The sequence below is a fragment of the Oncorhynchus masou genome, chromosome 33, assembly GCF_036934945.1.
Source record: "Oncorhynchus masou masou isolate Uvic2021 chromosome 33, UVic_Omas_1.1, whole genome shotgun sequence".
NCBI lineage: Eukaryota > Metazoa > Chordata > Actinopteri > Salmoniformes > Salmonidae > Oncorhynchus > Oncorhynchus masou.
This window is the reverse complement of record NC_088244.1, coordinates 26285269-26305883: the sequence shown is the minus strand read 5'-3', so window position 1 is coordinate 26305883 and position 20615 is coordinate 26285269. Positions and strand designations below refer to the sequence as shown.

The 20615-nt window shown below is 43.0% G+C and overlaps 1 protein-coding gene across 2 annotated transcripts in view; it reads right to left on the bottom strand.

The window, feature by feature from the left end:
* Positions 1 to 19312, bottom strand: part of epha2b (eph receptor A2 b) — a 30942-nt gene extending 11630 nt beyond the window's left edge. For both annotated transcript variants that reach the window (XM_064957017.1, XM_064957018.1), the window contains exons 1-7: positions 19147 to 19312; positions 18302 to 18381; positions 16465 to 17116; positions 5158 to 5313; positions 4552 to 4911; positions 4203 to 4330; positions 3753 to 3924 (exon numbers count right to left, since the gene is read on the bottom strand). In XM_064957017.1, the coding sequence (XP_064813089.1) occupies positions 3753 to 3924; positions 4203 to 4330; positions 4552 to 4911; positions 5158 to 5313; positions 16465 to 17116; positions 18302 to 18381; positions 19147 to 19228 (1630 nt within the window). In that variant the 5' untranslated portion in view covers positions 19229 to 19312. The remainder of the gene's footprint in view (positions 1 to 3752; positions 3925 to 4202; positions 4331 to 4551; positions 4912 to 5157; positions 5314 to 16464; positions 17117 to 18301; positions 18382 to 19146) is intronic.
* Between the last annotated feature and the right edge of the window lie 1303 nt (positions 19313 to 20615).

The following is a 20615-nucleotide window of genomic DNA, read 5'->3' as shown; positions in this document are numbered from 1 at the left end:
GCTTAATTGTATGCTGCGCCGCACGCGCATCATAAAAACAAACAAAAATAACTAATGGAACATTGTCCTTGCTTGTCATAGAAACAGGTGAACAGTTTTGAAACACTGAGGCATTGGCTGCCTTCCTGTACCAGGTGCCTGTGTTAGTAGTGGGTTGGTTTTGACAATAAGCCACCGGACTACAGCCATATAGTTTTGAACTTAGAAGACCAATAGACGGGAGTAGGCAAGGAGGAGTCGACCGCGATGGGCAAGAGGAATGTCCAGTTGGCTAGAACAGCATGGTAAGCTAACATTACTGAGCATCAAGCTAGCTAGCTTGGCTACAACTGATAGTCGAGTTGGCTAGCTAGCTGCGTTTTACAGCCAGACTCTGTTTTACACTTAGCTAGCTAGATAATTAACTAAACTGCAATTATCATAAACCATTCTTAGCTAGCTAGCTAGCTATAGTAACTAAATATCTGTCAGATGTAAAGCAAGCAGGATCGTGGCATGACATACGCAATGCATGTTGGCTAGCTCACGTTAAAACTAGATCACTTAAGCAAGTGTATTCTTAATAAGCTAGCTAACTACAGTCAAATAAGGAGAAGCATGTTGTCATGATGGAAGTCACCTATGTGAAGCAAGCCACAAAAATGATTAGCCACAAGTGTAATTAGCGGTTCTACTTGTTAGTGAGATGGGGTGCCATAACATAAAATCATATCTTAGCTAGCTATAAATTCACATGTATGCCATATAATTTGTCATAGCGTTATCACAAAATGGAATGCATACTTTTAAATCAAATATATTGTTAAGTGCATACGGTGCTTGGTTGATTGAATTTACCACCTGTGGTAAATTCAATTGATAGGACATGATTTGGAACGGCACACACACCTGTCTATATAAGGTCCCACAGTTGACCGTACATTTCAGAGCAAAAACCAAGCCATGAGGTCGAAGGAAATTGTCAGTAGAGCTCCTAGACAGGATTGTTTCAAGGCACAGATCTGGAGAAGTGTACCAAAAAAAATTCTGCAGCATTGAAAATCTCCCAAGATCAAAATGGCCTCCATCATTCTTAAATGGAAGAAGTTTGGAACCACCAAGACTCCTCCAAGAGCTGGCCGCCCGGCCAAACTGAGCAATCGGGGGAGGTGACCAAGAACCCTATTTTCCATTACAGCATATTGGATGACAGTCATTCATATTCCATTCACCCAACTCAATGTAACATTGAAAGCTTTAGTTTACTACATGATACTCAAATATTCCCAAAACCCATCACGGAGGTTGCTATAACCTAATGAACGTTTACAACGTAGGTGCACAGGTCGAGGGGAAAATTTGAGTAATGAAGGTGAGACATTAAAATTCAATACGGCCTTGCACAATATTGCCTGCATCTAGCTGATCTAGGGTATAATCAGTAGTCTGTGTAGAAATTCTTACACAGGGACACTCAGTCAATCTTAATTGAATCATTCTTTACTTGTCAGCGTGCTGGAAAGGTTCCAACCAACTCAATGTACCATAGTACACGTGTCAATCAGGAGCTCTGCTTGGGCAGTCCCAGCAGTTGTCGTATATATGGCTATACACAGACAAGGTATTTGCATGATTTAGCTTAATTAATTGTTACCGTTTCATTCATGTGACCGACCAATACCTCATGAGGCTTCTCTCGAAGCTGAGACCTTGAAACTTTCACTCTAAAAACAAGGTCTGGTCGTACTGACAAATTGCAGCTACTGATAGTGAGGATTAATTCAGTCAGCCACTTGCATGAAGACAGAAATTGGTTTATAGAACAGGACATGAATAGAACACAGAAATTAGTTTTCAGGAAAGAACATGTATAAAATTTCCATCAGTCAAACAGTTGCAAACGAAAGTTGCTATTGGACAAATTCAGGTATGTTGATGCCTGTTTTGTTTGCTTCCGTTTAAGAAACATTTTTCGACAGAATGAATACACCGCTGATTTCCCTCAAACACAGTTCACTTTCATAGCAGCCATATATAAACATTACTATTTTACTCGTTATAGATAGATACACTTTAGCCAAATACATTTAAACTCAGTTTAAGTAAAAAATCCCTGTTTTACGTCAGGATCACCAATTTATTTTAAGAATGTGAAATGTCATAATAGAGCGAATTATTATTCAACTTCTATTTCTTTCATCACATTCCCAGTGGGACAGAAGTTTGTATACACTCAATTAGTATTTGGTAGCATTGCTTTTAAATTGTTTAACTTGGGTCAAACGTTTCAGGTAGCATTTTGGCCCATTCTTCCTGACGTAACTGAGTGTGGTTTGTAGGCCTTGCTCGCACACACTTTTTCAGTTCTGACCACCAATTTTCTATAGGATTGAGGTCAGGGCTCTGTGATGGCCACTCCAATACCATGACTTAGTTGTCCTTAAGCCATTTTGCCACAACTTTGGAAGTATGCTTGGGGTCATTGTCCATTTGGAAGACCCATTTGCGACCAAGCTTGATGTCTTGATGTTGCTTCAACATATCCACACAATTTTCCTACCTCATGATGCCATCTATTTTGTGAAGTGCACCAGTCCCTCCTGCAGCAAAGCACCCTCACAACATGATGCTGCCACCCCCGTGCTTCACGGTTGGGATGGTGTTCTTCGGCTTGCAAGCTTTTTCTCCAAACATAACGATGGTCATAATGGCCAAACAGTTCTATTTTTGTTTCATCAGACCAGAGGACATTTCTCCCAAAAGTATGATCTTTGTCCCCATGAGCAGTTGCAAACCGTAGTCTGGCTTTTTTAATGGCGGTTTTGGAGCAGTGGCTTCTTCCTTGCTGAGTGGCCTTTCAGGTTATGTCGATATAGGTCTCGTTTTACTGTGGATATAGATATATTGGTACCGGTTTCCTCCAGCATCTTCACAAGGTCCTTTGCTGTTGTTCTGGGATTTATTTGCACTTCGCACCAAAGTACATTCATCTCTAGGAGACAGAATGCGTCTCCTTCCTGAGCGGAATGACAGCTGAGTGGTCCCATGGTGTTTATACTTGCGTACTATTATTTGTACAGATGTGGTACCTTCAGGAGTTTGGAAATTGCTCCCAAGAATGAATCAGACTTAGGGAGGTATACATTTTTTTCCCCTCTGAGGTCTTGGCTGATTTTCCCCATGATGTCAAGCAAAGAGGCACTGTGTTTGAAGGTAGGCCTTGAAATACATCCACAGGTATACCTCCAATTGACGTCTATTCGCCTATCAGAAGCTTCTAAAGCCATGACATCATTTTCTGGAATTTTCCAAGCTGTTTAAAAGGCACAGTCAGCTTAATGTATGTAAATTTCTGACCCACTGGAATTGTGATACAGTGAAATATAAGTGACAATCTGTAAACAATTGTTGGAAAAATTACTTGTCATGCACAAAGTAAATGTCCGAACCGACTTGGCAAAACTATAGTTTGTTAACAATAAATTTGTGGAGTGGTTGAAAAACAAGTTAATGACTCCAACCTAAGTTTATGTGAACTTCTGATTTCAACTGTATACAAAAAAATAAATATATATAGATATGTATAGAAAACGTATGCATGTCAGTATTTCTGTTTTCCCTTGCCCATTTATTTAGTTGTGTGGATTTATCAGGTTTGGTCCTCCATTTCAAAGCCCTGGGGTATGGGGCTGTGTCCCAATCATCTCAAATACTGTAGCATCCCTTCATTCTCCTTTCTCCTTATTAACCTGATATATGGCAGTCTTCCTTACCTTCAGTCAGGGTTTCAAATTCATCCTCTATGCTGGATCCTCCAGGGCTGCCCTCGGGGCTCAGGGCCTGTACCCTGAATAGGTAGGCTGTGCCTGGGGACAAGTCACTGATCTGCACAGAGCTCTTCTCCAGAATCAGAACAGTGTACGTAGTCACATCCAGATTGTCATCCTAGTGGAGAAGGGAATTGAAAGATGAGAACACAGTGAACCAACATGCCTTTTGGTAAGGAATTATAATAATAAGGCACACTTTTGTTGTGCGGTATTGCTCCCCCTGTGGTGTTTGTCATCCCCGAAACCCCTCTCATTTTCTTTCTTTTTTCCCACCCTTTCTTCATCCACTACCACAAAATTCCCTTTAAGTCATATTATGTTTCAAAAGACATATCCAAATAGAACATAGCAAACATTTTCAGCAGCTAGTTTGGTGTGGATGGTTTACTGTACCTTCTTGCGGTAAGTGAGTTTGTAGCGGGTGGGCTGGGGCACGGGCCTGCGGGGAGCTACAGCCCAGGACAGGGAAAGGCTGGTGAGGCTCCGCTCGTCCAGACGCATGGACGTCAACTTGGGGGGGTCTGAGGAGGGAGGAGGGGAGATGTTAACAATTTCGGAGACTGCAATGTCCTTCACATGTTCAACCAAGAGCTTTTGAAATGCTTTCACTGCATTATGTTTGATGGAGTATTTAGTGACTGTGCTTGTATAAGGCCATACAACTACATTTCAGATCAAGCATAATATAAGAGTTCTACTACTACTACCACCACCACTATTAGCCCCAAGTACAGTGACCCACCTGTGTAGTGCAGGGCAGTGGTCAATGTGCTGGTGGATGGGGGCCTGTTGGAGCGTGGCGTCCCCTGGCTGGCGAACAGCGATACTCCGCTGTGGGCCTCAACGGTGAACGTGTAGTTGAGGTGGGGCTCCAGTTCGCTCACTGCCACCCTGGTGTCCATCAGGCCTGAGCTGGCCGGCTCAAGGCGCACCTTCTCTCCGCATGGCTGGCACGCGGTGCCCTCGCAGCGCTGGCACTCCACGCTGTAGCTGATGTCACTGCGGCCGCCCGTGTCCTCCGGCGGACTCCATGACAGCTGCAGCTTGCCTGCCGCCAGCTGGGTGGTCGTGGCGACCAGTTCGCGCGGTGCTGAGGGCAGGCCTGAGGAAACAAGAGCAGGAAAATAGAAGCATGTTAGGTCATGTATGATTGATGTCATCATTAACATGATGTTAAACTGTAGCATTCTGGGACTTTCTTGCTTACGGTCATTCTAATCTTTTTAATGTCATTTTTTTTGGTCAAGAGAGCACTTTTAGCACAATGAAAAGCAAATCTCATTTGTTTTCAGTGTAGGATCCACCAATGCTGACTGCATTAAAAAGTAATTTTCCAAAATGTCCTCACCTGAGCAGGGCCCTGTAGTTGGGTCATCGGGAGCACGATAGAAGTCTTCTGCACATGGACAGAACAGTGCCCCGGAGCTTAGCAGCTTGGTGTTAACAGGACAAAGCTCACATGCGTCGTTGGAGACAAACGCTTTGAAGAAGCCTGGCTGACAATCTGAAAACACAACACGCAGATAGGAGAGACTTTCATGAGGACCTGAGGGGAACTAGTTGAGAAACTGCAAATGAAAATATGGCCAGGAAAACATGCAGTGTATGACCCAAATGGCAACCTATTCTCTATATAATGCACTGCCCTATGGGCCCTGGTCAAAAGTAGCACACTAAAGGGATAGAGTGCTATTTGGGATGCAAACACAACATTAGTATTCTACATAACAATATAGTGTTTTCCTACATCAGTAGGAATTTTGGTGCAGATTAGGCTCTAATCTATGGATTTCACATGACTGGGAATAAATAGGGGATGTGGATAAGAACCAGTTGGCATCTGGTGTGACCATCATTTGCCTCATGCAGCGAGACATTCACATAGAGTTGATCTGTTGATTGTGGCCTGTGGAATGTTTTTGCACAACCATTGAAGAGTGTGACTTTGCTGGATATTGGTGGAAACTGGAACACGCTTTCCTACATGTCGATCCAGAGCATCCCAAACATGCTCAACGGGTAACATGAGTATGGTGAGTATGAGTCTGGTGAGTATGCAGGCCATGGAAGAACTGGGACATTTTCACCTTCCAGGAATTGTGTACAGATCCTTGCGCCATGGGGCCGGGCATTATCATGCTGAAACATGAGGTGATGGCGGCGGATAAAGGGCATAACAAATAGACCTCGGGATCTCTGCATTCAAATTGCCATCGATAAAATGCAATTGGGCTAGTTGTCCATAGCTTATGCCTGCCCATATCATAACCAAATGGCCACCATGGGACACTCTGTTCATAACGTTGACATTAGCAAACCGCTGACCCACAACGCCATACACGCTGTCTGCCATATGCCCAGTACAGCTGAAACCGTGACTCATCCACAAAGAACACACTTTTCCAGCGTGCCAGTGGCCATCGAAGGTGAGCATTTGCCCACTGAAGTTGGTTACGACACCAAACTGCAGTCAGGTTAAGACCATGGTGAGGACGACGAACACGCAGATGAGCATCCCTGAGACGGTTTGACAGTTTGTGCAAATCCACAGTTTTATCAGTTGTCCGGGTGGCTCGTCTCAGACCATGAATAAGCCTGATGTGGAGGTCCTGGGCTGGCGTGGTTACACGTGGTCTGCGGTTGTGAGGCCAGTTGGACATACTGCCAAATTCTCTAAAATGACCTTGGAGGCGGCTTATGGTAGAGAAATTAACATTAAATTCTCTGGGAACATCTTTGGTGGACATTCCTGCAGTCAGCATGCCAATTGCACACTCCATCAAAACTTGAGACACCTGTGGCATTGTGTTGTGACAAAACTGCACATTTTATTGTGTAATGATCATGCTGTTTAATCAGCTTCTTGGTATGCCACACCTGTCAGGTGGATGGATGATCTTGGAAAGCGAATTTGTACAGAAAATTTGAGAACCTTTTTGTGCATATGGAACATTTCTGGGATCATTTTCAACTCTTGAAACATGGGACCAACACTTTACATTATTTTGTTTATTTTTTGTTCAGTGTACTTTGAACTCCTACACTTCCTTTAAACCATCCCCCTTCTCTCTCCATCGCTCTAAACTAATACAACTAGTCGTCCCACATTCCAGGACAGTATGTCAGCCATCAATACTTCACAAGGAGAGAAAACAGAGAGCAGACAGAATCAAGTGGGAAAAGGCAGAAAGAGATAGAAAATGAAAAACTGAGTGGAACCATTATGTGCATAATTCAGCCGTCTCTTAAAAAGACCCCTGTGCAGATATGAAACCGTATCGCTTAGATTAGATGTCTGCTGATTTCACACGTGGGAGAATATAGTGGGAGAGCTGCAGGTAGGCTCCAGCTGTGCACCAACAGTAGGAGAATCAGAGTAAGACGTCGTGAAATCTGAGGGTCTCATGGGGGAAAGTGAAAATGAGAAGGCCACCCTTAAACGCTCCAAAAACATTCCAATGGCTGCTGGTCATGTCCTTGCTATATCCCCTTACATTATCACACACATTTGGAGAGGAAATCTGACTTCAGTGGAAGGATTACTGTTCTCTTCACCTCACTTTCGTTCATCTATTTCCAGATCCTGCGGTACGGAGCTGTGTCCCAATAATCTCAAATAGCAGCTCTTCCTTAGCCAGCTCTCTTTACCTAGGTTGACTTCATTGCTTTATCAGACATGGAGTCTGAGGGCCTAATTTAAGACAGATGGATGATATCATGTAGATGGATATGTTTGATGTGAGCAACTGTATGCAAAGTAGGTACCAGGTAACAAGGCGTTAGAAAAAAGGACAGTTGGCGTGTGTGTGAACGAGATATTGCTAAAATGAAAGAGAGAGATTACAGGCAATTGAGGAATGACCTGAGAAAGGTGAAATATGTCAAGAATAAATGACAGATGGTTTCAGTGTCTGCATCCAAAAGACAAACACAGGGACAAGTCAAGAAAGAAACAGATGTCTATTCTCAGAAAAATATCAGCTTTGTTCAGTTGCCGCCTTAGTTGTGGTCAGGTTTGGCTGAAGTTTACTTGGAAACTGAAAGTAACCTCACACTTGCCTGAAAGAAACTGCCTGCATTTCATTTATTTTGAGGGTATTAACTCAAGTGACTGAGACATTCCCCTTCCTTTGCTCCATTCATCTTTTGTCTTGTAGGGGCCTCCAAGCTGCGGTCGAGCCATTTGTCAGCAATAGGAGGTGAACAAAGGATATACATTACAGCAAACATGGGCGGCAATGGTGCAATCTTTGTTTGACGGAAAATTCCTAGCATGAAAAGAATTTGGATTGTGACTGACGTCCTGCATGCAGCCTGCACGTTGCTCATTATTTCATCTTACCCTTCTCTCTTTCTCTGCATTCTGTTTCTAGAACATTCATGACTACTCATTAACACCACCTTCAAGGCCAAAAAGAAATGGAGGGATAGAGAAACAGAAGCAGAGTAGATTGATAGAAAGACAGAGGGGTATCGAATCCTGCTGGAGACTTAAGAAAAGGGGGGAGCGAGAGGAGAATTGCATTGAGTGGGCAAACAAAACAGCTGCTGTCTCAAACCCCAATTCATAGGCCTCTGCCTCCCCTCTCATAATCCCCAAATTCCTCTGTCCTCCCTGCTACTCCCTTCCAGCCTCACCAAAGGTTTCCAGCTAACCCATTAGAATCTCCTTTCACTAACAACCAGCAGGCAGGAGAATGCCAGGCCCTTAAACTCCAGAGTGGGGAGAAGAAAAAAAAACACTTGTTGCAAATAGTAGAAATGCCACATGGCAACTGAATAGAGGGGAATATGCTCTTTTTGCACAGCAGCGGCAGGCAAAAAAAAAAAAATGTCTGCAATGCGTATGGTCAGGGCTGTGGTGAGATGGCCTTACACTAAGAGGCAGACTCTGTAATCAACAAGCAGTCCAGAATACACCACCCAACGGGAGGCCCATGGGCCTAGAATAGAGGTCTTCACGGTTTCAACAGACCCAAAATTCCGAGATCCGACCCGAGAGCCGAGTGGGTCCGGGTACTAAATTCTGACGTTTGTCTCGGGTCTGGCTCAGGTCTGATATAATTGCCACTGGTCTCTGGATATGCACCCCTTTCTCCCCAAACCGGGTGAATGGGAGAGGAGTAGATTCACACCGACGGATGTGCACCATTCCAGGACTGTGTGCTGATGCTGAAAAATTGTGTGCTGCTGTTCTAGAAATGATTCATTCGATTTACCGACGGGACCCGATTGGACCGTTAGGGTTAGTGTGATGAGAACTGCGCAAGCTTGTTCTCGGTCTCAGCCAACTGCAACTCAATAAAATGTAAAATGTATAGCTTATGTCCAGCTGAAACTGGTTCTGGCTGCTCGCATCACGTGCCTGCTGCTGAGGAGAGCGAGTGAAAGGAGCCTTGGCCCAGGCTGTTGAAGATGGGAGACTTTTTTTCTTTGAAATAAAACCCCCAAACGTTAGAGGGAAAAAACTGTATTGTGAAAAGAAGCCGATAACAGAAATGTCTTTGGAGACAAGTTTTAGTGGACAAAGATGAGAACATTACCTTTCATTTATATATTTCCGTATTTATTATCAATAGTTTGGTCATTATTATGGGGGCGGCAGGGTAGCCTAGTGGTTAGAGCTTTGGACTAGTAACCGAAAGGTTGCAAGTTCGAATCCCCGAGCTGACAAGGTACAAATCTGTCGTTCTGCCCCTGAACCCACTGTTCCTATGCCGTCATTGAAAATAAGAATTTGTTCTTAACTGACTTGCCTAGTAAAATAAAGGTATTATTAAATTGGCCTATTTAAACCCCTTCTTTAAATAGCCAATGTAAAAAAAAGTGCTTTGTTTCATTTTGTTAAGACATTTGTTAACTAAAGGAAGCTCTAATTTTTTGCTTCATATTTAGTTTAAGGTTAAAAGTTGGTCTGTTGTAAAATAAATAGCATTGGCCTATTGATGTTATTTGTTGGTAATAGTTACAATATAGGCTTGATTACACACAGGTGGATTGTATTTATCATCATTAGTCATTTAGGTCAACATTGGATCATTCAGAGATCCTCACTGAACTTCTGGCGAGAGTTTGCTGTATTTAGTCAGCCACCAATTGTGCAAGTTCTCCCACTTAAAAAGATGAGGCCTGTAATTTATCATAGGTACACAGACAAAGGTGCCATTAATACAGGTAACAAGTGGAGGACAGAGGAGCCTCTTAAAGAAGAAGTTACAGGTCTGTGACGGCCAGAAATCTTGCTTGTTTGTAGGTGACCAAATACTTACTTTCCACCATAATTTGCAAATAAATTTATTAAAAATCCTACAATGTGATTTTCTGGATTTCTCTCATTTTGTCTGTCATAGTTGAAGTGTACCTATGATAACAATTAGAGGAGAACTTGCACAATTGGTGGCTGACTAAATACTTTTTTGCCCCACTGTAGTTCAGGCCCATTTCCTTTACTGCCTTTCTCTAGAAAGGTCAGCACGTGTAAACTGACTCACAATCATAGGAAATGAATCCAAAGAATGTGATCAAGAGGTATCGGTGACCACAAGCTGATTCATTTTTGAGGAGGAATAGGAACTGAAGAAGGGTCAAGGAATGTTCCTTTGAAAGTGAGAGTGGTTCGTCTTTGCTGGACACAGGAAGCGCGAGGCTAATGCTGAGCTTCCTTCCTCCAGCAGCCAATCATAGTATGCGAGGGAAGAGGGCCACAGATTGAGTCCAGGGAAAAATTAGGGGAGAGAGCTGAAATGTTGTTTGTAAAGAACAGAAGAGGGAGTATGACTTGAGGAAACCCCAGTGCATTTCTCAAGTAAATAAAAGTCTGTCAACCTCTAAGGAGTCAGACAGCCGAGAAACCTAAGTGAGAATGCCTCCTTTTTTTGCCCTTTGGGATCCCCTGGGATGTAGGCCCTGTTTGTCATTTGAGAGGCCCTGTGCATCAAGAGCCTGGGTGTTTGTTTATAGTGAGTGACTGGCGGGTCCTGGTGGATTCTGGGTGTTGAGTAGGCTGGTTTGTCAGTCGAAGTTAAAATGTATGAGATGGAGACGGGGATAAATGCACGGACGAATGGATGGATGGATGGATGAATGGGTACACAGCTACCGGACAACAGAAAGCCCTCAAGCCCTTGAATAAAGTGGGGGTGCGCTAGAGGAGAGGTGCAAAACAAAAAGCCTAAGTCAAGTCCTTGGCTCTTTTGTTTTTAAAGCATAGGAGGGTCATGTTTGCCCCAGGGTAGTAGTAAAATTGTCCTCGACTACAGGGAGTTGATGGCCTACTAAAACAAACACAGGAGAGAAGTGAGGGAAGAAGCGAGAGTGGGGAAGAAAGGAGCAAGAAAGGGGAAACCACAGCTTGTTTCGCAGGGAGGGGGAGTAGACAAAAAAAGGGTATAAAAATAAAGCTCCAGAAAAGCAGCAATGTTGAGATCATTATCATGACTAATTGTAGATATCCAGGGGAAATTCAGCATCCATCAGATTTTGCAGGTATCGGCTATTTTGAAGCAGGTTTTACTTGCAATGTTTGTAATATGTGGTAGTTTCATATACCTTGGTTGAATGCTCTTATTTAAGTTGCTCTGGAAAAGAGCATCTGCTAAAAATGCATTTTCTGCTCCCCATTTTCCCATGTGATGTCGCTAATGCCATGTTTACATGTGCAGGACAACTTGTCATAGGTCTATTAGGGGGTGGTTGAGTAGAACAAGGTGTGTATCTGATGGGGGAGGGGTAGTGGTAACATGAAGCCACAGGTGGGGGGGGTTAAGGTGTGAAGGGACATTAGTCAAAAGGATAAGCTGACCAATGGAGCAGCTGTAAGTGAATTACATCTGTTTTACAATTCCACTTAGGCTTTCATCTGGTTGTCAACAAACACAATAAATTCCCTAATACCTTTTTCTTCACACTCCTCTTCCCTTGTGCTGCTCACAGAGAACAGGGGAAGTGAGAGGAGTGCAAATGGGAATGAGAGAGGGGTACAAACAGTGAGAAAGCAGAAAGGCATGCATTAAAACAACCATCACACAAACCAACAAATAGGTCCAACACAAAATAGATGTCATGGTCTGATTAAATAATATTCTTCTTTCCCTTCTATTCATGTCCTGTCCTTCGACTAAACTGCCCAACAACAGCCACCACAGTCATCTAGGACACACTTCCTTTGCCTTTCCTAAAAGTCAAGGCCAGACATCCAGGTGTCCACGCAAGCTGGATTCCAACGTGTCTGCTTCCTGTTAAGAGGCCAAATTAATGAACCAATAAACAAAATGACTTATCAGTGGGCCGCAAAAACCAAAGGAGTGAAAGGGGGGGACTGACTGCAGCGCAACAATGGAAAGCCCTGAGCCAACAGGTTGGAGAGTGGTTGAGGATTAGGTGGCGTCCGGTTTCCGTTGGAGCCCGTCCTGTCCGGTGGGGGGGACGGAAAGTGCTGAGCTCACACCGACAGCACAATACACAAATCTCCACAGCCCAACCACGTTGCACAGGAATGCCATACAGAGGAAATATGCACCAAAAACATGCCCCGGAATACCTTTTCAGCAAAGTACCAACATAGGGGGAAATGGAGCTACATGCCACCTAGGAGTAATTGTATGTCTGGATACTGTTAGAATAAATGGCACAAATGTCTTTGTATGAGAACACAGACACCAAAAAGTTTATTGCTCAAGTTACTCTGCTGTTGCACTGTCAGCCATACCAGAAAGTAGGAATCTCTTTGGTCTACATATGCCCAGAGAAGAGCCATCTTTGCTCATCCTCATGACTAGCCAATGCTATTATGCCATATTAAATGCTTCCTACGAGTTTCTAACCATAACCCTTATTTACTTATGAAATGTATGTCTGGATCAGAAAAGTAATAGGATTTGACATACAACATTGCAACCACAACATACAGGCCTATTGAATGAATTCTAAAGCAAAAGGCTGAACTTGCTAAATCAATTCAAAAATCAGTAAAACATTTCGAAATGCATAATTTAGATACATATTGGCCACTACTCAGTTTCCTGTCATCTCCTTCTCTTATAGAATTCATTGAATTATAATGGGCACAAAATTCAGCGTGAGTGTCGAGAGGCAATTTACTCAGTCCCTCCATTTTCTAGCCCACGCTCTGAACCTCAACTTGGCACAAGATCACAGAATCACATTAAAAGTAATCGCAGTCAATCTCCCGAAACTTCCCCATTCCCAAAGGGAAAGAAAGAAATGTGCTTTGATATGCGCATGCTGAAAGTGCAAAACTAGTCTGATAAGAAGATCCTTAATGATTTCTTGGACTATGAACACAATGTGATCATAGACCTAGTAAATCAACAGTATCCATAATGATGACTTAAGTTATGGATCGCAAGGAGGGACATAAAGTGTATGTAACACTGTACGTGTATGCACCCAATCTGATCAGGAATGAAAATGTCACAACAAACCAGTCAGAGAGGTTTCCTTCCTTGGCTCCAGCAACAGAGACTGCACTGCTGATATTATGTTGCACCAAAATAACAATTGCGCTGGTCTTCTTCATAATGACTCTCCGGGGAGTAAACTGGGGTGAATCCTCTCATTTTGTCACGTATTCACTGAATCGTCTGTGTCATATATCAAGGCTTTAATCCCAATAACCATATTCAGAACATTAAAATATTTCAGTTCACATTTTATCAGGATTATAGGTTTATGTTTCTGGGTCAATATGTGAAGAATGGCAACAGTTTTTCGCTGCATATAAGTGTACCCACCCAAAACTGTGGGATACATATAGGGAATACTGTTCAAATGTAAGGTCTGTTTATCGTTTTAAGAGACAGTTGTCAAATAAGCAAGAATACTTATTTACTAGTATACACAGAACAGAGCAAAGTCTAAATAGTCAGTCACATATGGGTCGTGTGAAACGGGATGTTGCGATTCAAATAGTGTCACATTCAGGTCCTGGACACTGGCCAACCATAATAAAACCATAATTCAGAGAGAAATAGAAAAACAAAAAGGAATGTGGTCATCTTGTTGCTGGTTACAATAAAAACTCAGTAATGATGTTGCTTATGATCATAAACTCACAGGAGAGTTTCAAAATGGAGATGTGAAAAGGGGGGGGCGGTAGAGTCTGGGAGCAATAAAATATATGTAGAGAGCAAATGAATGAGGGGGAAAGAAAGAAAAAACAGAAGGAGCTAAATAAATATGGAGGTAGGATTTTACATTACATTTAGAGCATTCATCTTAAGATGGCTAGGTGAGAGAACCACATATCACAGTTGTAGTAGGTAAACTTCTCCTCAAAGTAGCTATTAGCAAAGTCAGTGCTAGTAGGAACAGACAAGGGAATAAGAATGACTGAGGCGTCTTATTTAAGATACTCTTATCTTATCAGGAAGACAAAGATGCAGGCAGTACCAGTAGTTACTGCACATAAAACACACACCCAAGTAATTTACTACCCACACAAATCACTCACCACATGGAAGGCACAGTCATTCAGCTTCAGTGTCACCGACAGTTTAACTTGACATCACTTTAGGGGGGAGGAAAACTAGGCCTAGATTACTGGAAAAGGGAACTCCTCCTTTGGGAGAAAATAACCTTACCAGTACTCATTTACTGGTTCTATCAGGATTTTTCCTACAGAAAGTATTCTAAAAAAAGAACCCAACATTGACTGAGTGTAAACACTAGCATTTGGAAACGGAGTGTGCGTCCCAATTCACAATATAGTGCTCTACTTTTGACCATAGGGTGCAATTTGCAACGCATATAGTTGGTCCTAAGTCATATTTGCCCAGCTCCGGGATGAGTGTGCACACGGCTTTACTGTGGGTGACAGGGTGTGGGCATGGACAGCGCGACACAATCCAAGGAGCAGCTGGGCCAGATGTTTATCTTTCTGTGGTAACACAAGGTATGTGTACTTTGTGCCAGCGAAGATTGTGTAAGGAAGGGCGTTCTTTTTAAAGGAGAAAAACTGTGTCAATGTCAACAGTGAGTCAACTGGAACACACAGCATGGGGGAAAAGGGGGGGTGTGCATGCGCGTGTGTGTGTGTGTGTGTGTATGCATACTTAGGCTTGCTTGCGTGTTTGTATGTGTGTGTGTACTGCATGCATGGTTGTATCCATGATTTTTTACAACTCAAAATGCCAAGCTCATTCAACTTACACTGTAACTGTCTGTATTCAACCTCCCATGGAATTAATATATCCATCTGACGCTATCCACTCCCTTTCTCAATCCATCACTTCAATTCATTGTCCTGTAAGATGGAGTACACTCCAAATGGCATTCTATTCCCCATGTATAGGGCTGTGGTCAAAAGTAGTGCACTATATTAGATATGGTGCCATTTGGGATGCATTGCAGGAGTCCTCCCTAAGGAATTCCTCAGACCTGCAGTAATCTGGGAGGTTCCTCAGTAAATGGAAGAGGAATGCAGTGGAGAAGAAGGGGAGGACGAGGGGAGCCAGTGCCTACAGCTCAACACTGCACCTCACTGTTCTACCTTTACATTCCATTCCTCAAATTTTTATCACAACCTTCCTCAGTCTCTGTGTGCGAGTGTCTCACTCACCCACCCCACTATCCTTTCATCTAAAACTATGCCCTGACAGAAATAAAATGACAGGAAATATCCATTACCAATGGAGGGGAAGCTAAGAAAATGTGTGTGTGTGTTCCAAAATCAGTGGTGCAGTAACATGCCTCGTGTTCAGGTGATGATAGTTTTGTGGTGCTCTATCACAGAACAGCTCCCAACAGGCCTGAGAATGCAAACACTCTCTCACACACCCTGCTGCAGTACCACACAAAACCCTCATGTTGAAACCTCGTCTCTCACAGAAGCTCTGAGATAGAGTGAAAAGTGGAATGTGAAGGAGAGAGTGAAGAACAGAGAGCGCGAGCATGCCCAATGGCTTAAGGAATGCATATTTCTCTGATGCATGTAACCAACAAAGTTAGAGACAACCAGGGGGGGGGGTGTTTTCCCTCCTCCTCCTCCTCCCCTGCCACCTAGAAGAAGTAAATTCATCACCAGTATAGTCTCAGAGTTTGACTTGTGAACCTCCCATCTTTGATCAACATCTGTCATTTAGTCAGGACTCAGAAGAATGTAGATTAGAGGGCCTCTGATGAGGACTTGAATGCAACATGGTTGCAATGTAACTACAAAGCCCAGGGGTTGAGTGACGGTAAGACTACCTATGAGTATCTTAGAAAAGAGAATGAATGACAAATTAGTAGGAAACTAGCTTACGAGGGCCAGAGGTCCTGATAAGCATGGCTACTACCAAAACTGGGTACCTCACAAACCCGTTTCAGTTAAGAGGAAAATGTTTGACTTAAAAGTTTAATAAAAAGTACTTTTATCTTGATACATTTGATATCACATGCATGGCCTAAGAGTAGCTGAATTTTGTTACAATGTTTCTACATTGTAGTTTGGGTTCAAGGTCAGGGATAATGTAGTGACATGCATGTTTTATAACAAATGGTAAACACCTTCTGCTAAATATCTCTATGAGACTCACGTCAGCTCACACACGCACGCACGGGCAAACACAGCATTAGAGTCCATGATGCTAGAGGCCAGCACTCAGAATGCCCAGCTGTCAGTGAGCCAAGAGAACACAGGAACATTATACCTTACCTCGACATGTGTCGTTGACGGCCTCGTAGCCGGGCATGCATTGGCACTGTCCAACAGGCACCACCCACTCTCCGTCCATCGTGCAGTAGATGCGGGGCGACTCCTCACTCACCGCGTTCTCCACGCAGGCCCCCGCTACTTCCCTCAGGGCCTGGTTCACCCCTCCACCTGCCACGGTCTCAGGGAAGGCTGCGAGGCTCTTGATGGTGGCCGGGCAGGTCTTGTAGTAGACCCTGACAGAGAGCAGTGCCATGCAGGCCCCAATGTCCTGGAAGGCCAGGTAGAAGCCTTTCCTGCTGAGGCTCTCCACCACCCGCGTCTCTGTGTTGATGCGCAGCTCGTTGCGGCTGGTGATCTCATCCGGCGCGATGGTGGCCACCTTCTTGAACTGGCCCTTGCGGAAGCTGGTGCCGATGTCGGCGTCCGACTCAGAGGAGAACAGGTTGAAGGTCTCCTTGCAGGTGAGTGACGAGCCGTCGAATGAGTTGCAGTCACGCACAATGAACTGCAGCTCCACGAAGACGCGAGAGGCTGACGGGCGGCGCTGGATGAAGGTGGTGCGCAGCCAGTTGTCCTGCTCATGCTCACCCACATTACACACAGAGTAGGTGTACAACTGGGAGCCATTCAGACTCCTCTGGACCACCTCCCACTGAAACACACAGATAGACCATCAGGACTCCAGTCACATACTGACTCTGGCGATACATGACTAAGAGTGGGCTGGAAAAAAGTTAATGTTCAATGGTTATGGGGGGTGCCCAACTGTCCATGTTAACATCTGAAATGCTAATGGTGTGCCTTAATTTGTTATACGAGTTCCAAGACCCCCAGCACTCCTGTAATTTGAACCCTGGAGACAAAGGGAAAGCGTGTGAGAGAGTGAGGGAGACCCCAAAGGAACATATTAAGATATAAGAGTGGTGAGAAAAGACAAGGCCTTAGCAAAGGATTGTTGTCAGCTGATTTTGACAATGCCATTGAAATAACACTGAGGTCTGTCAACATCTTATACAACATATGTTGATCTATGCAACCAACTCTTGCTGTCACAGAAGTTAGACATTTTAGTGAGAAGTCTTCAACGTTCAGCTTAATAGTAGCTGCTGAAATACATGTGTCCACACAGGGGTTCTCTCTGCATGTTACCACTGCTATTAATTAAAGGAATGTGCTTTGTTGGCTGACTGTGCGGCATCACAAGAACTGGAGCATGCAACAGGAGAGAGAGCGCCTCCATAACACTACTGAACAAAGGAGAGTCAAATGTGAATGACCACTCAAATGTAAATTAAACAAAGTGGGACCCAAGCACACATACTACACAAAAGCACAAGATAGCAAAAAACAATAATCTGTTGTGTTTTACTGTGACGAAAGACAACATTTTCTCCTTATGAGAAAATGAAAGCCATCTTAACTCACTACATCTACATTTCCCAAAAAGCACTATATGCTCCAAACTTTAGGTCAATTGCACCCTTACATACAATTCTGAAATGAGGGATTTAAAACCACAAGTATTCTCTACCACACTTGCTATAGCTACCATTCTCTCCCTTGGAATAGTCCTGACATGTTGCCATCTAAAACCCAACCCCCACTAGAATAATGTGACCCTTTCACATATTCAACTTGAACATTACACTTTTAGTAATGTTTATACATGAGCACCAAGTTATAGCTCCCAGAAAAGTAGATCTTGGAAAATAAGAGTTGTTAAAGTTGTGTGAAGGTAAGAAAGTCAGACATGGCATATTATGTGCTACCCCATCCATACTTACCCAAAGAGAAAAGTACAGAGACAGGGCAATGGAAAGAATGGATGGATACTGACCCCTTGCTTGGATCCTTGTTCATAGGGCCAGGTCAGCCAGCCTAGCTCACTCCCCGATGCCCTCATATCCAACAGCACCTCTGCAGAGGGGAAAATTCTATGAATTATGTCTTAGCCTACTAAAATGTGATTGACTTACCACAGAAAGCTGGGACATGTACATTTTGAAGTTAATTTGCTTCATTCTATTAGCTATTATCATTTGAACTCTAATATCTTACCCCAAGAATAGTAATAGTCTAAATCCCCTACACTTCCTCAAGTGAGGCTCAAACATAGGCCTGTGTTAGTGACTTTTACAATTTAAAAAGGAAGCTTAGGGTGTAATCATTAACTTGAGATGGAATATCCTAACTTTCTCATCATTCAACTTTGCTGCGCAATAAGTGGTACCATGCATGAATGTTCAGCCCAACCATGCAGAAAATTATTCATTTTATATTGTTATATTTAATATGTTCACAATATCTTACTGATCTAGAGACAATATAAAAGTTCAAAATACCAACAGGTAGTGGCCCTCTATAACGTAGCAAGACTGCTCTCAACACACGCTCATCTTGATAAAGAGATCAGCATAGGTACCGAATCGAATACGGGCGAAACTTGATCTAATAAAGTATAAAGGATTGCATTAAAACAGTTTCTGGTCAAAATCAACAAACTTAAAAACTTCTACAAGTTGCGACATTGTATCAATAGCCCATGTTCTTGCCCTGTGCTTTAAACATCCACTTCTTCGTGGTCCCACAACCTGAACAGAGCAGGATATACTTCTTGCAACAAGAACATTTTGATTTCTTATAGTTACCAAAGTTTGAAAAGTAGTCAAGACTTTCGCTTACCTTCTTTAGTTTGCAGTGTAATAAATATACCGTTAATTAATACATAGGAAAACAACAAGCGCTTAATTCCACGGGAATCCATTTGAGTTTGTTTTCTTCTTATTTCTAAGCTTGGTTGGGACCTTTCCACGCTCTCATCAGTTGCTCAACTGAACCGTGAGCTCGCGAAAGCCTCATTCACAAATGAGGACGTCACCAACTCCGCCTGTTAGAATGTAATCAATTCCATAAAGGGGGGGGTGTGGCAAAGAGGAAAGTGTCATTGACATTATGGTTTTGATGGCCTCAGCCAATTACCTTAGCGACAAGAGAGGCAGATATCAATACAATGTTGGCCTATTTAGCTTTTTATTATTATTTTTTTGTGTACAAAAATAAGAAGAGAGAATTCTGCATGAAACTCATGATACAAGTTTATCAATCACATTATTATCGTATTCAGATCATCTCGAATCTGAAGCAAAGACAACTGAATCCATAGTCAAGAGAAATAAAATGGCAAATAATTGTACTAATTGGCTTTAGAATTTGAAATACCATACTCTTGATGAATATAAGTGAAGTGATACATCTGTATTTTCAATGAGAAAGATAGAGAGGTGAGAGAATGGGGAGTAGGAGGGTGTGCTGGTATGAGTATGAACATAGTGAATTAAATAATCCATCACCTAGCAACTCTTTTGCAAATTAATTTGGGAGTCAACCTCTGTCTACCTTCATTATTTGTTGTACAGTGTAACTATGTGATTTATGAATGCTTATCTGTATCTTGAAGTTTTCACTAAAAACCTCCTGAATATTTTGTCAACCTGTTAGATTTTCTTGGTAAATGTTTACCATTGATTGCGCTGTCTTCACAATAAATTATTACAATACAGTATGGCATTGAATTTGCATGGGTCACACCTGTGGGCCCAACTCTGTGGGAAAGATTGGGCTTCTCTCTGTTTCCCCGGCAGACGGGCCCCAGCCATGTGCGAATCCGACCTCCCCATCCGACCTCCCCTTACCCCGGGGCTCTGGTATTATAAAGCCCCTCTCACACCAGGGAGAATGCCTGGAGCCTTATGAAATGCCACATAAGAGTGATTCCTCATGAAACCCAGACAAAAAAGACAATGGTTTTGGGAATTTTTGCAAAATGTAATCCATGGAATAGTCCTTTGCAGGAAGGATTGTTGGCATATATTTGACATTTGTATCTAAAAGCATAATTAGAAGGAATTGATCAAAGTTAGCTTATTTATGACATCTGTAGATTTTATTTATTTAACCTTGATTTAACTAGGCGAGTCAGTTAAGGACAAATTCTTATTTACAATGACGGCCTAGGAACAGTGGGTTCGGTTAACTGCCTTGTTCAGGGGCAGAACGGGAGATTTTTACCTTGTCAGCTCAGAGATTCAATCTAGCAACCTTTCGGTTACTGACCCAACGCTCTAACCACTAGGCTACCTGCCAATGCTACA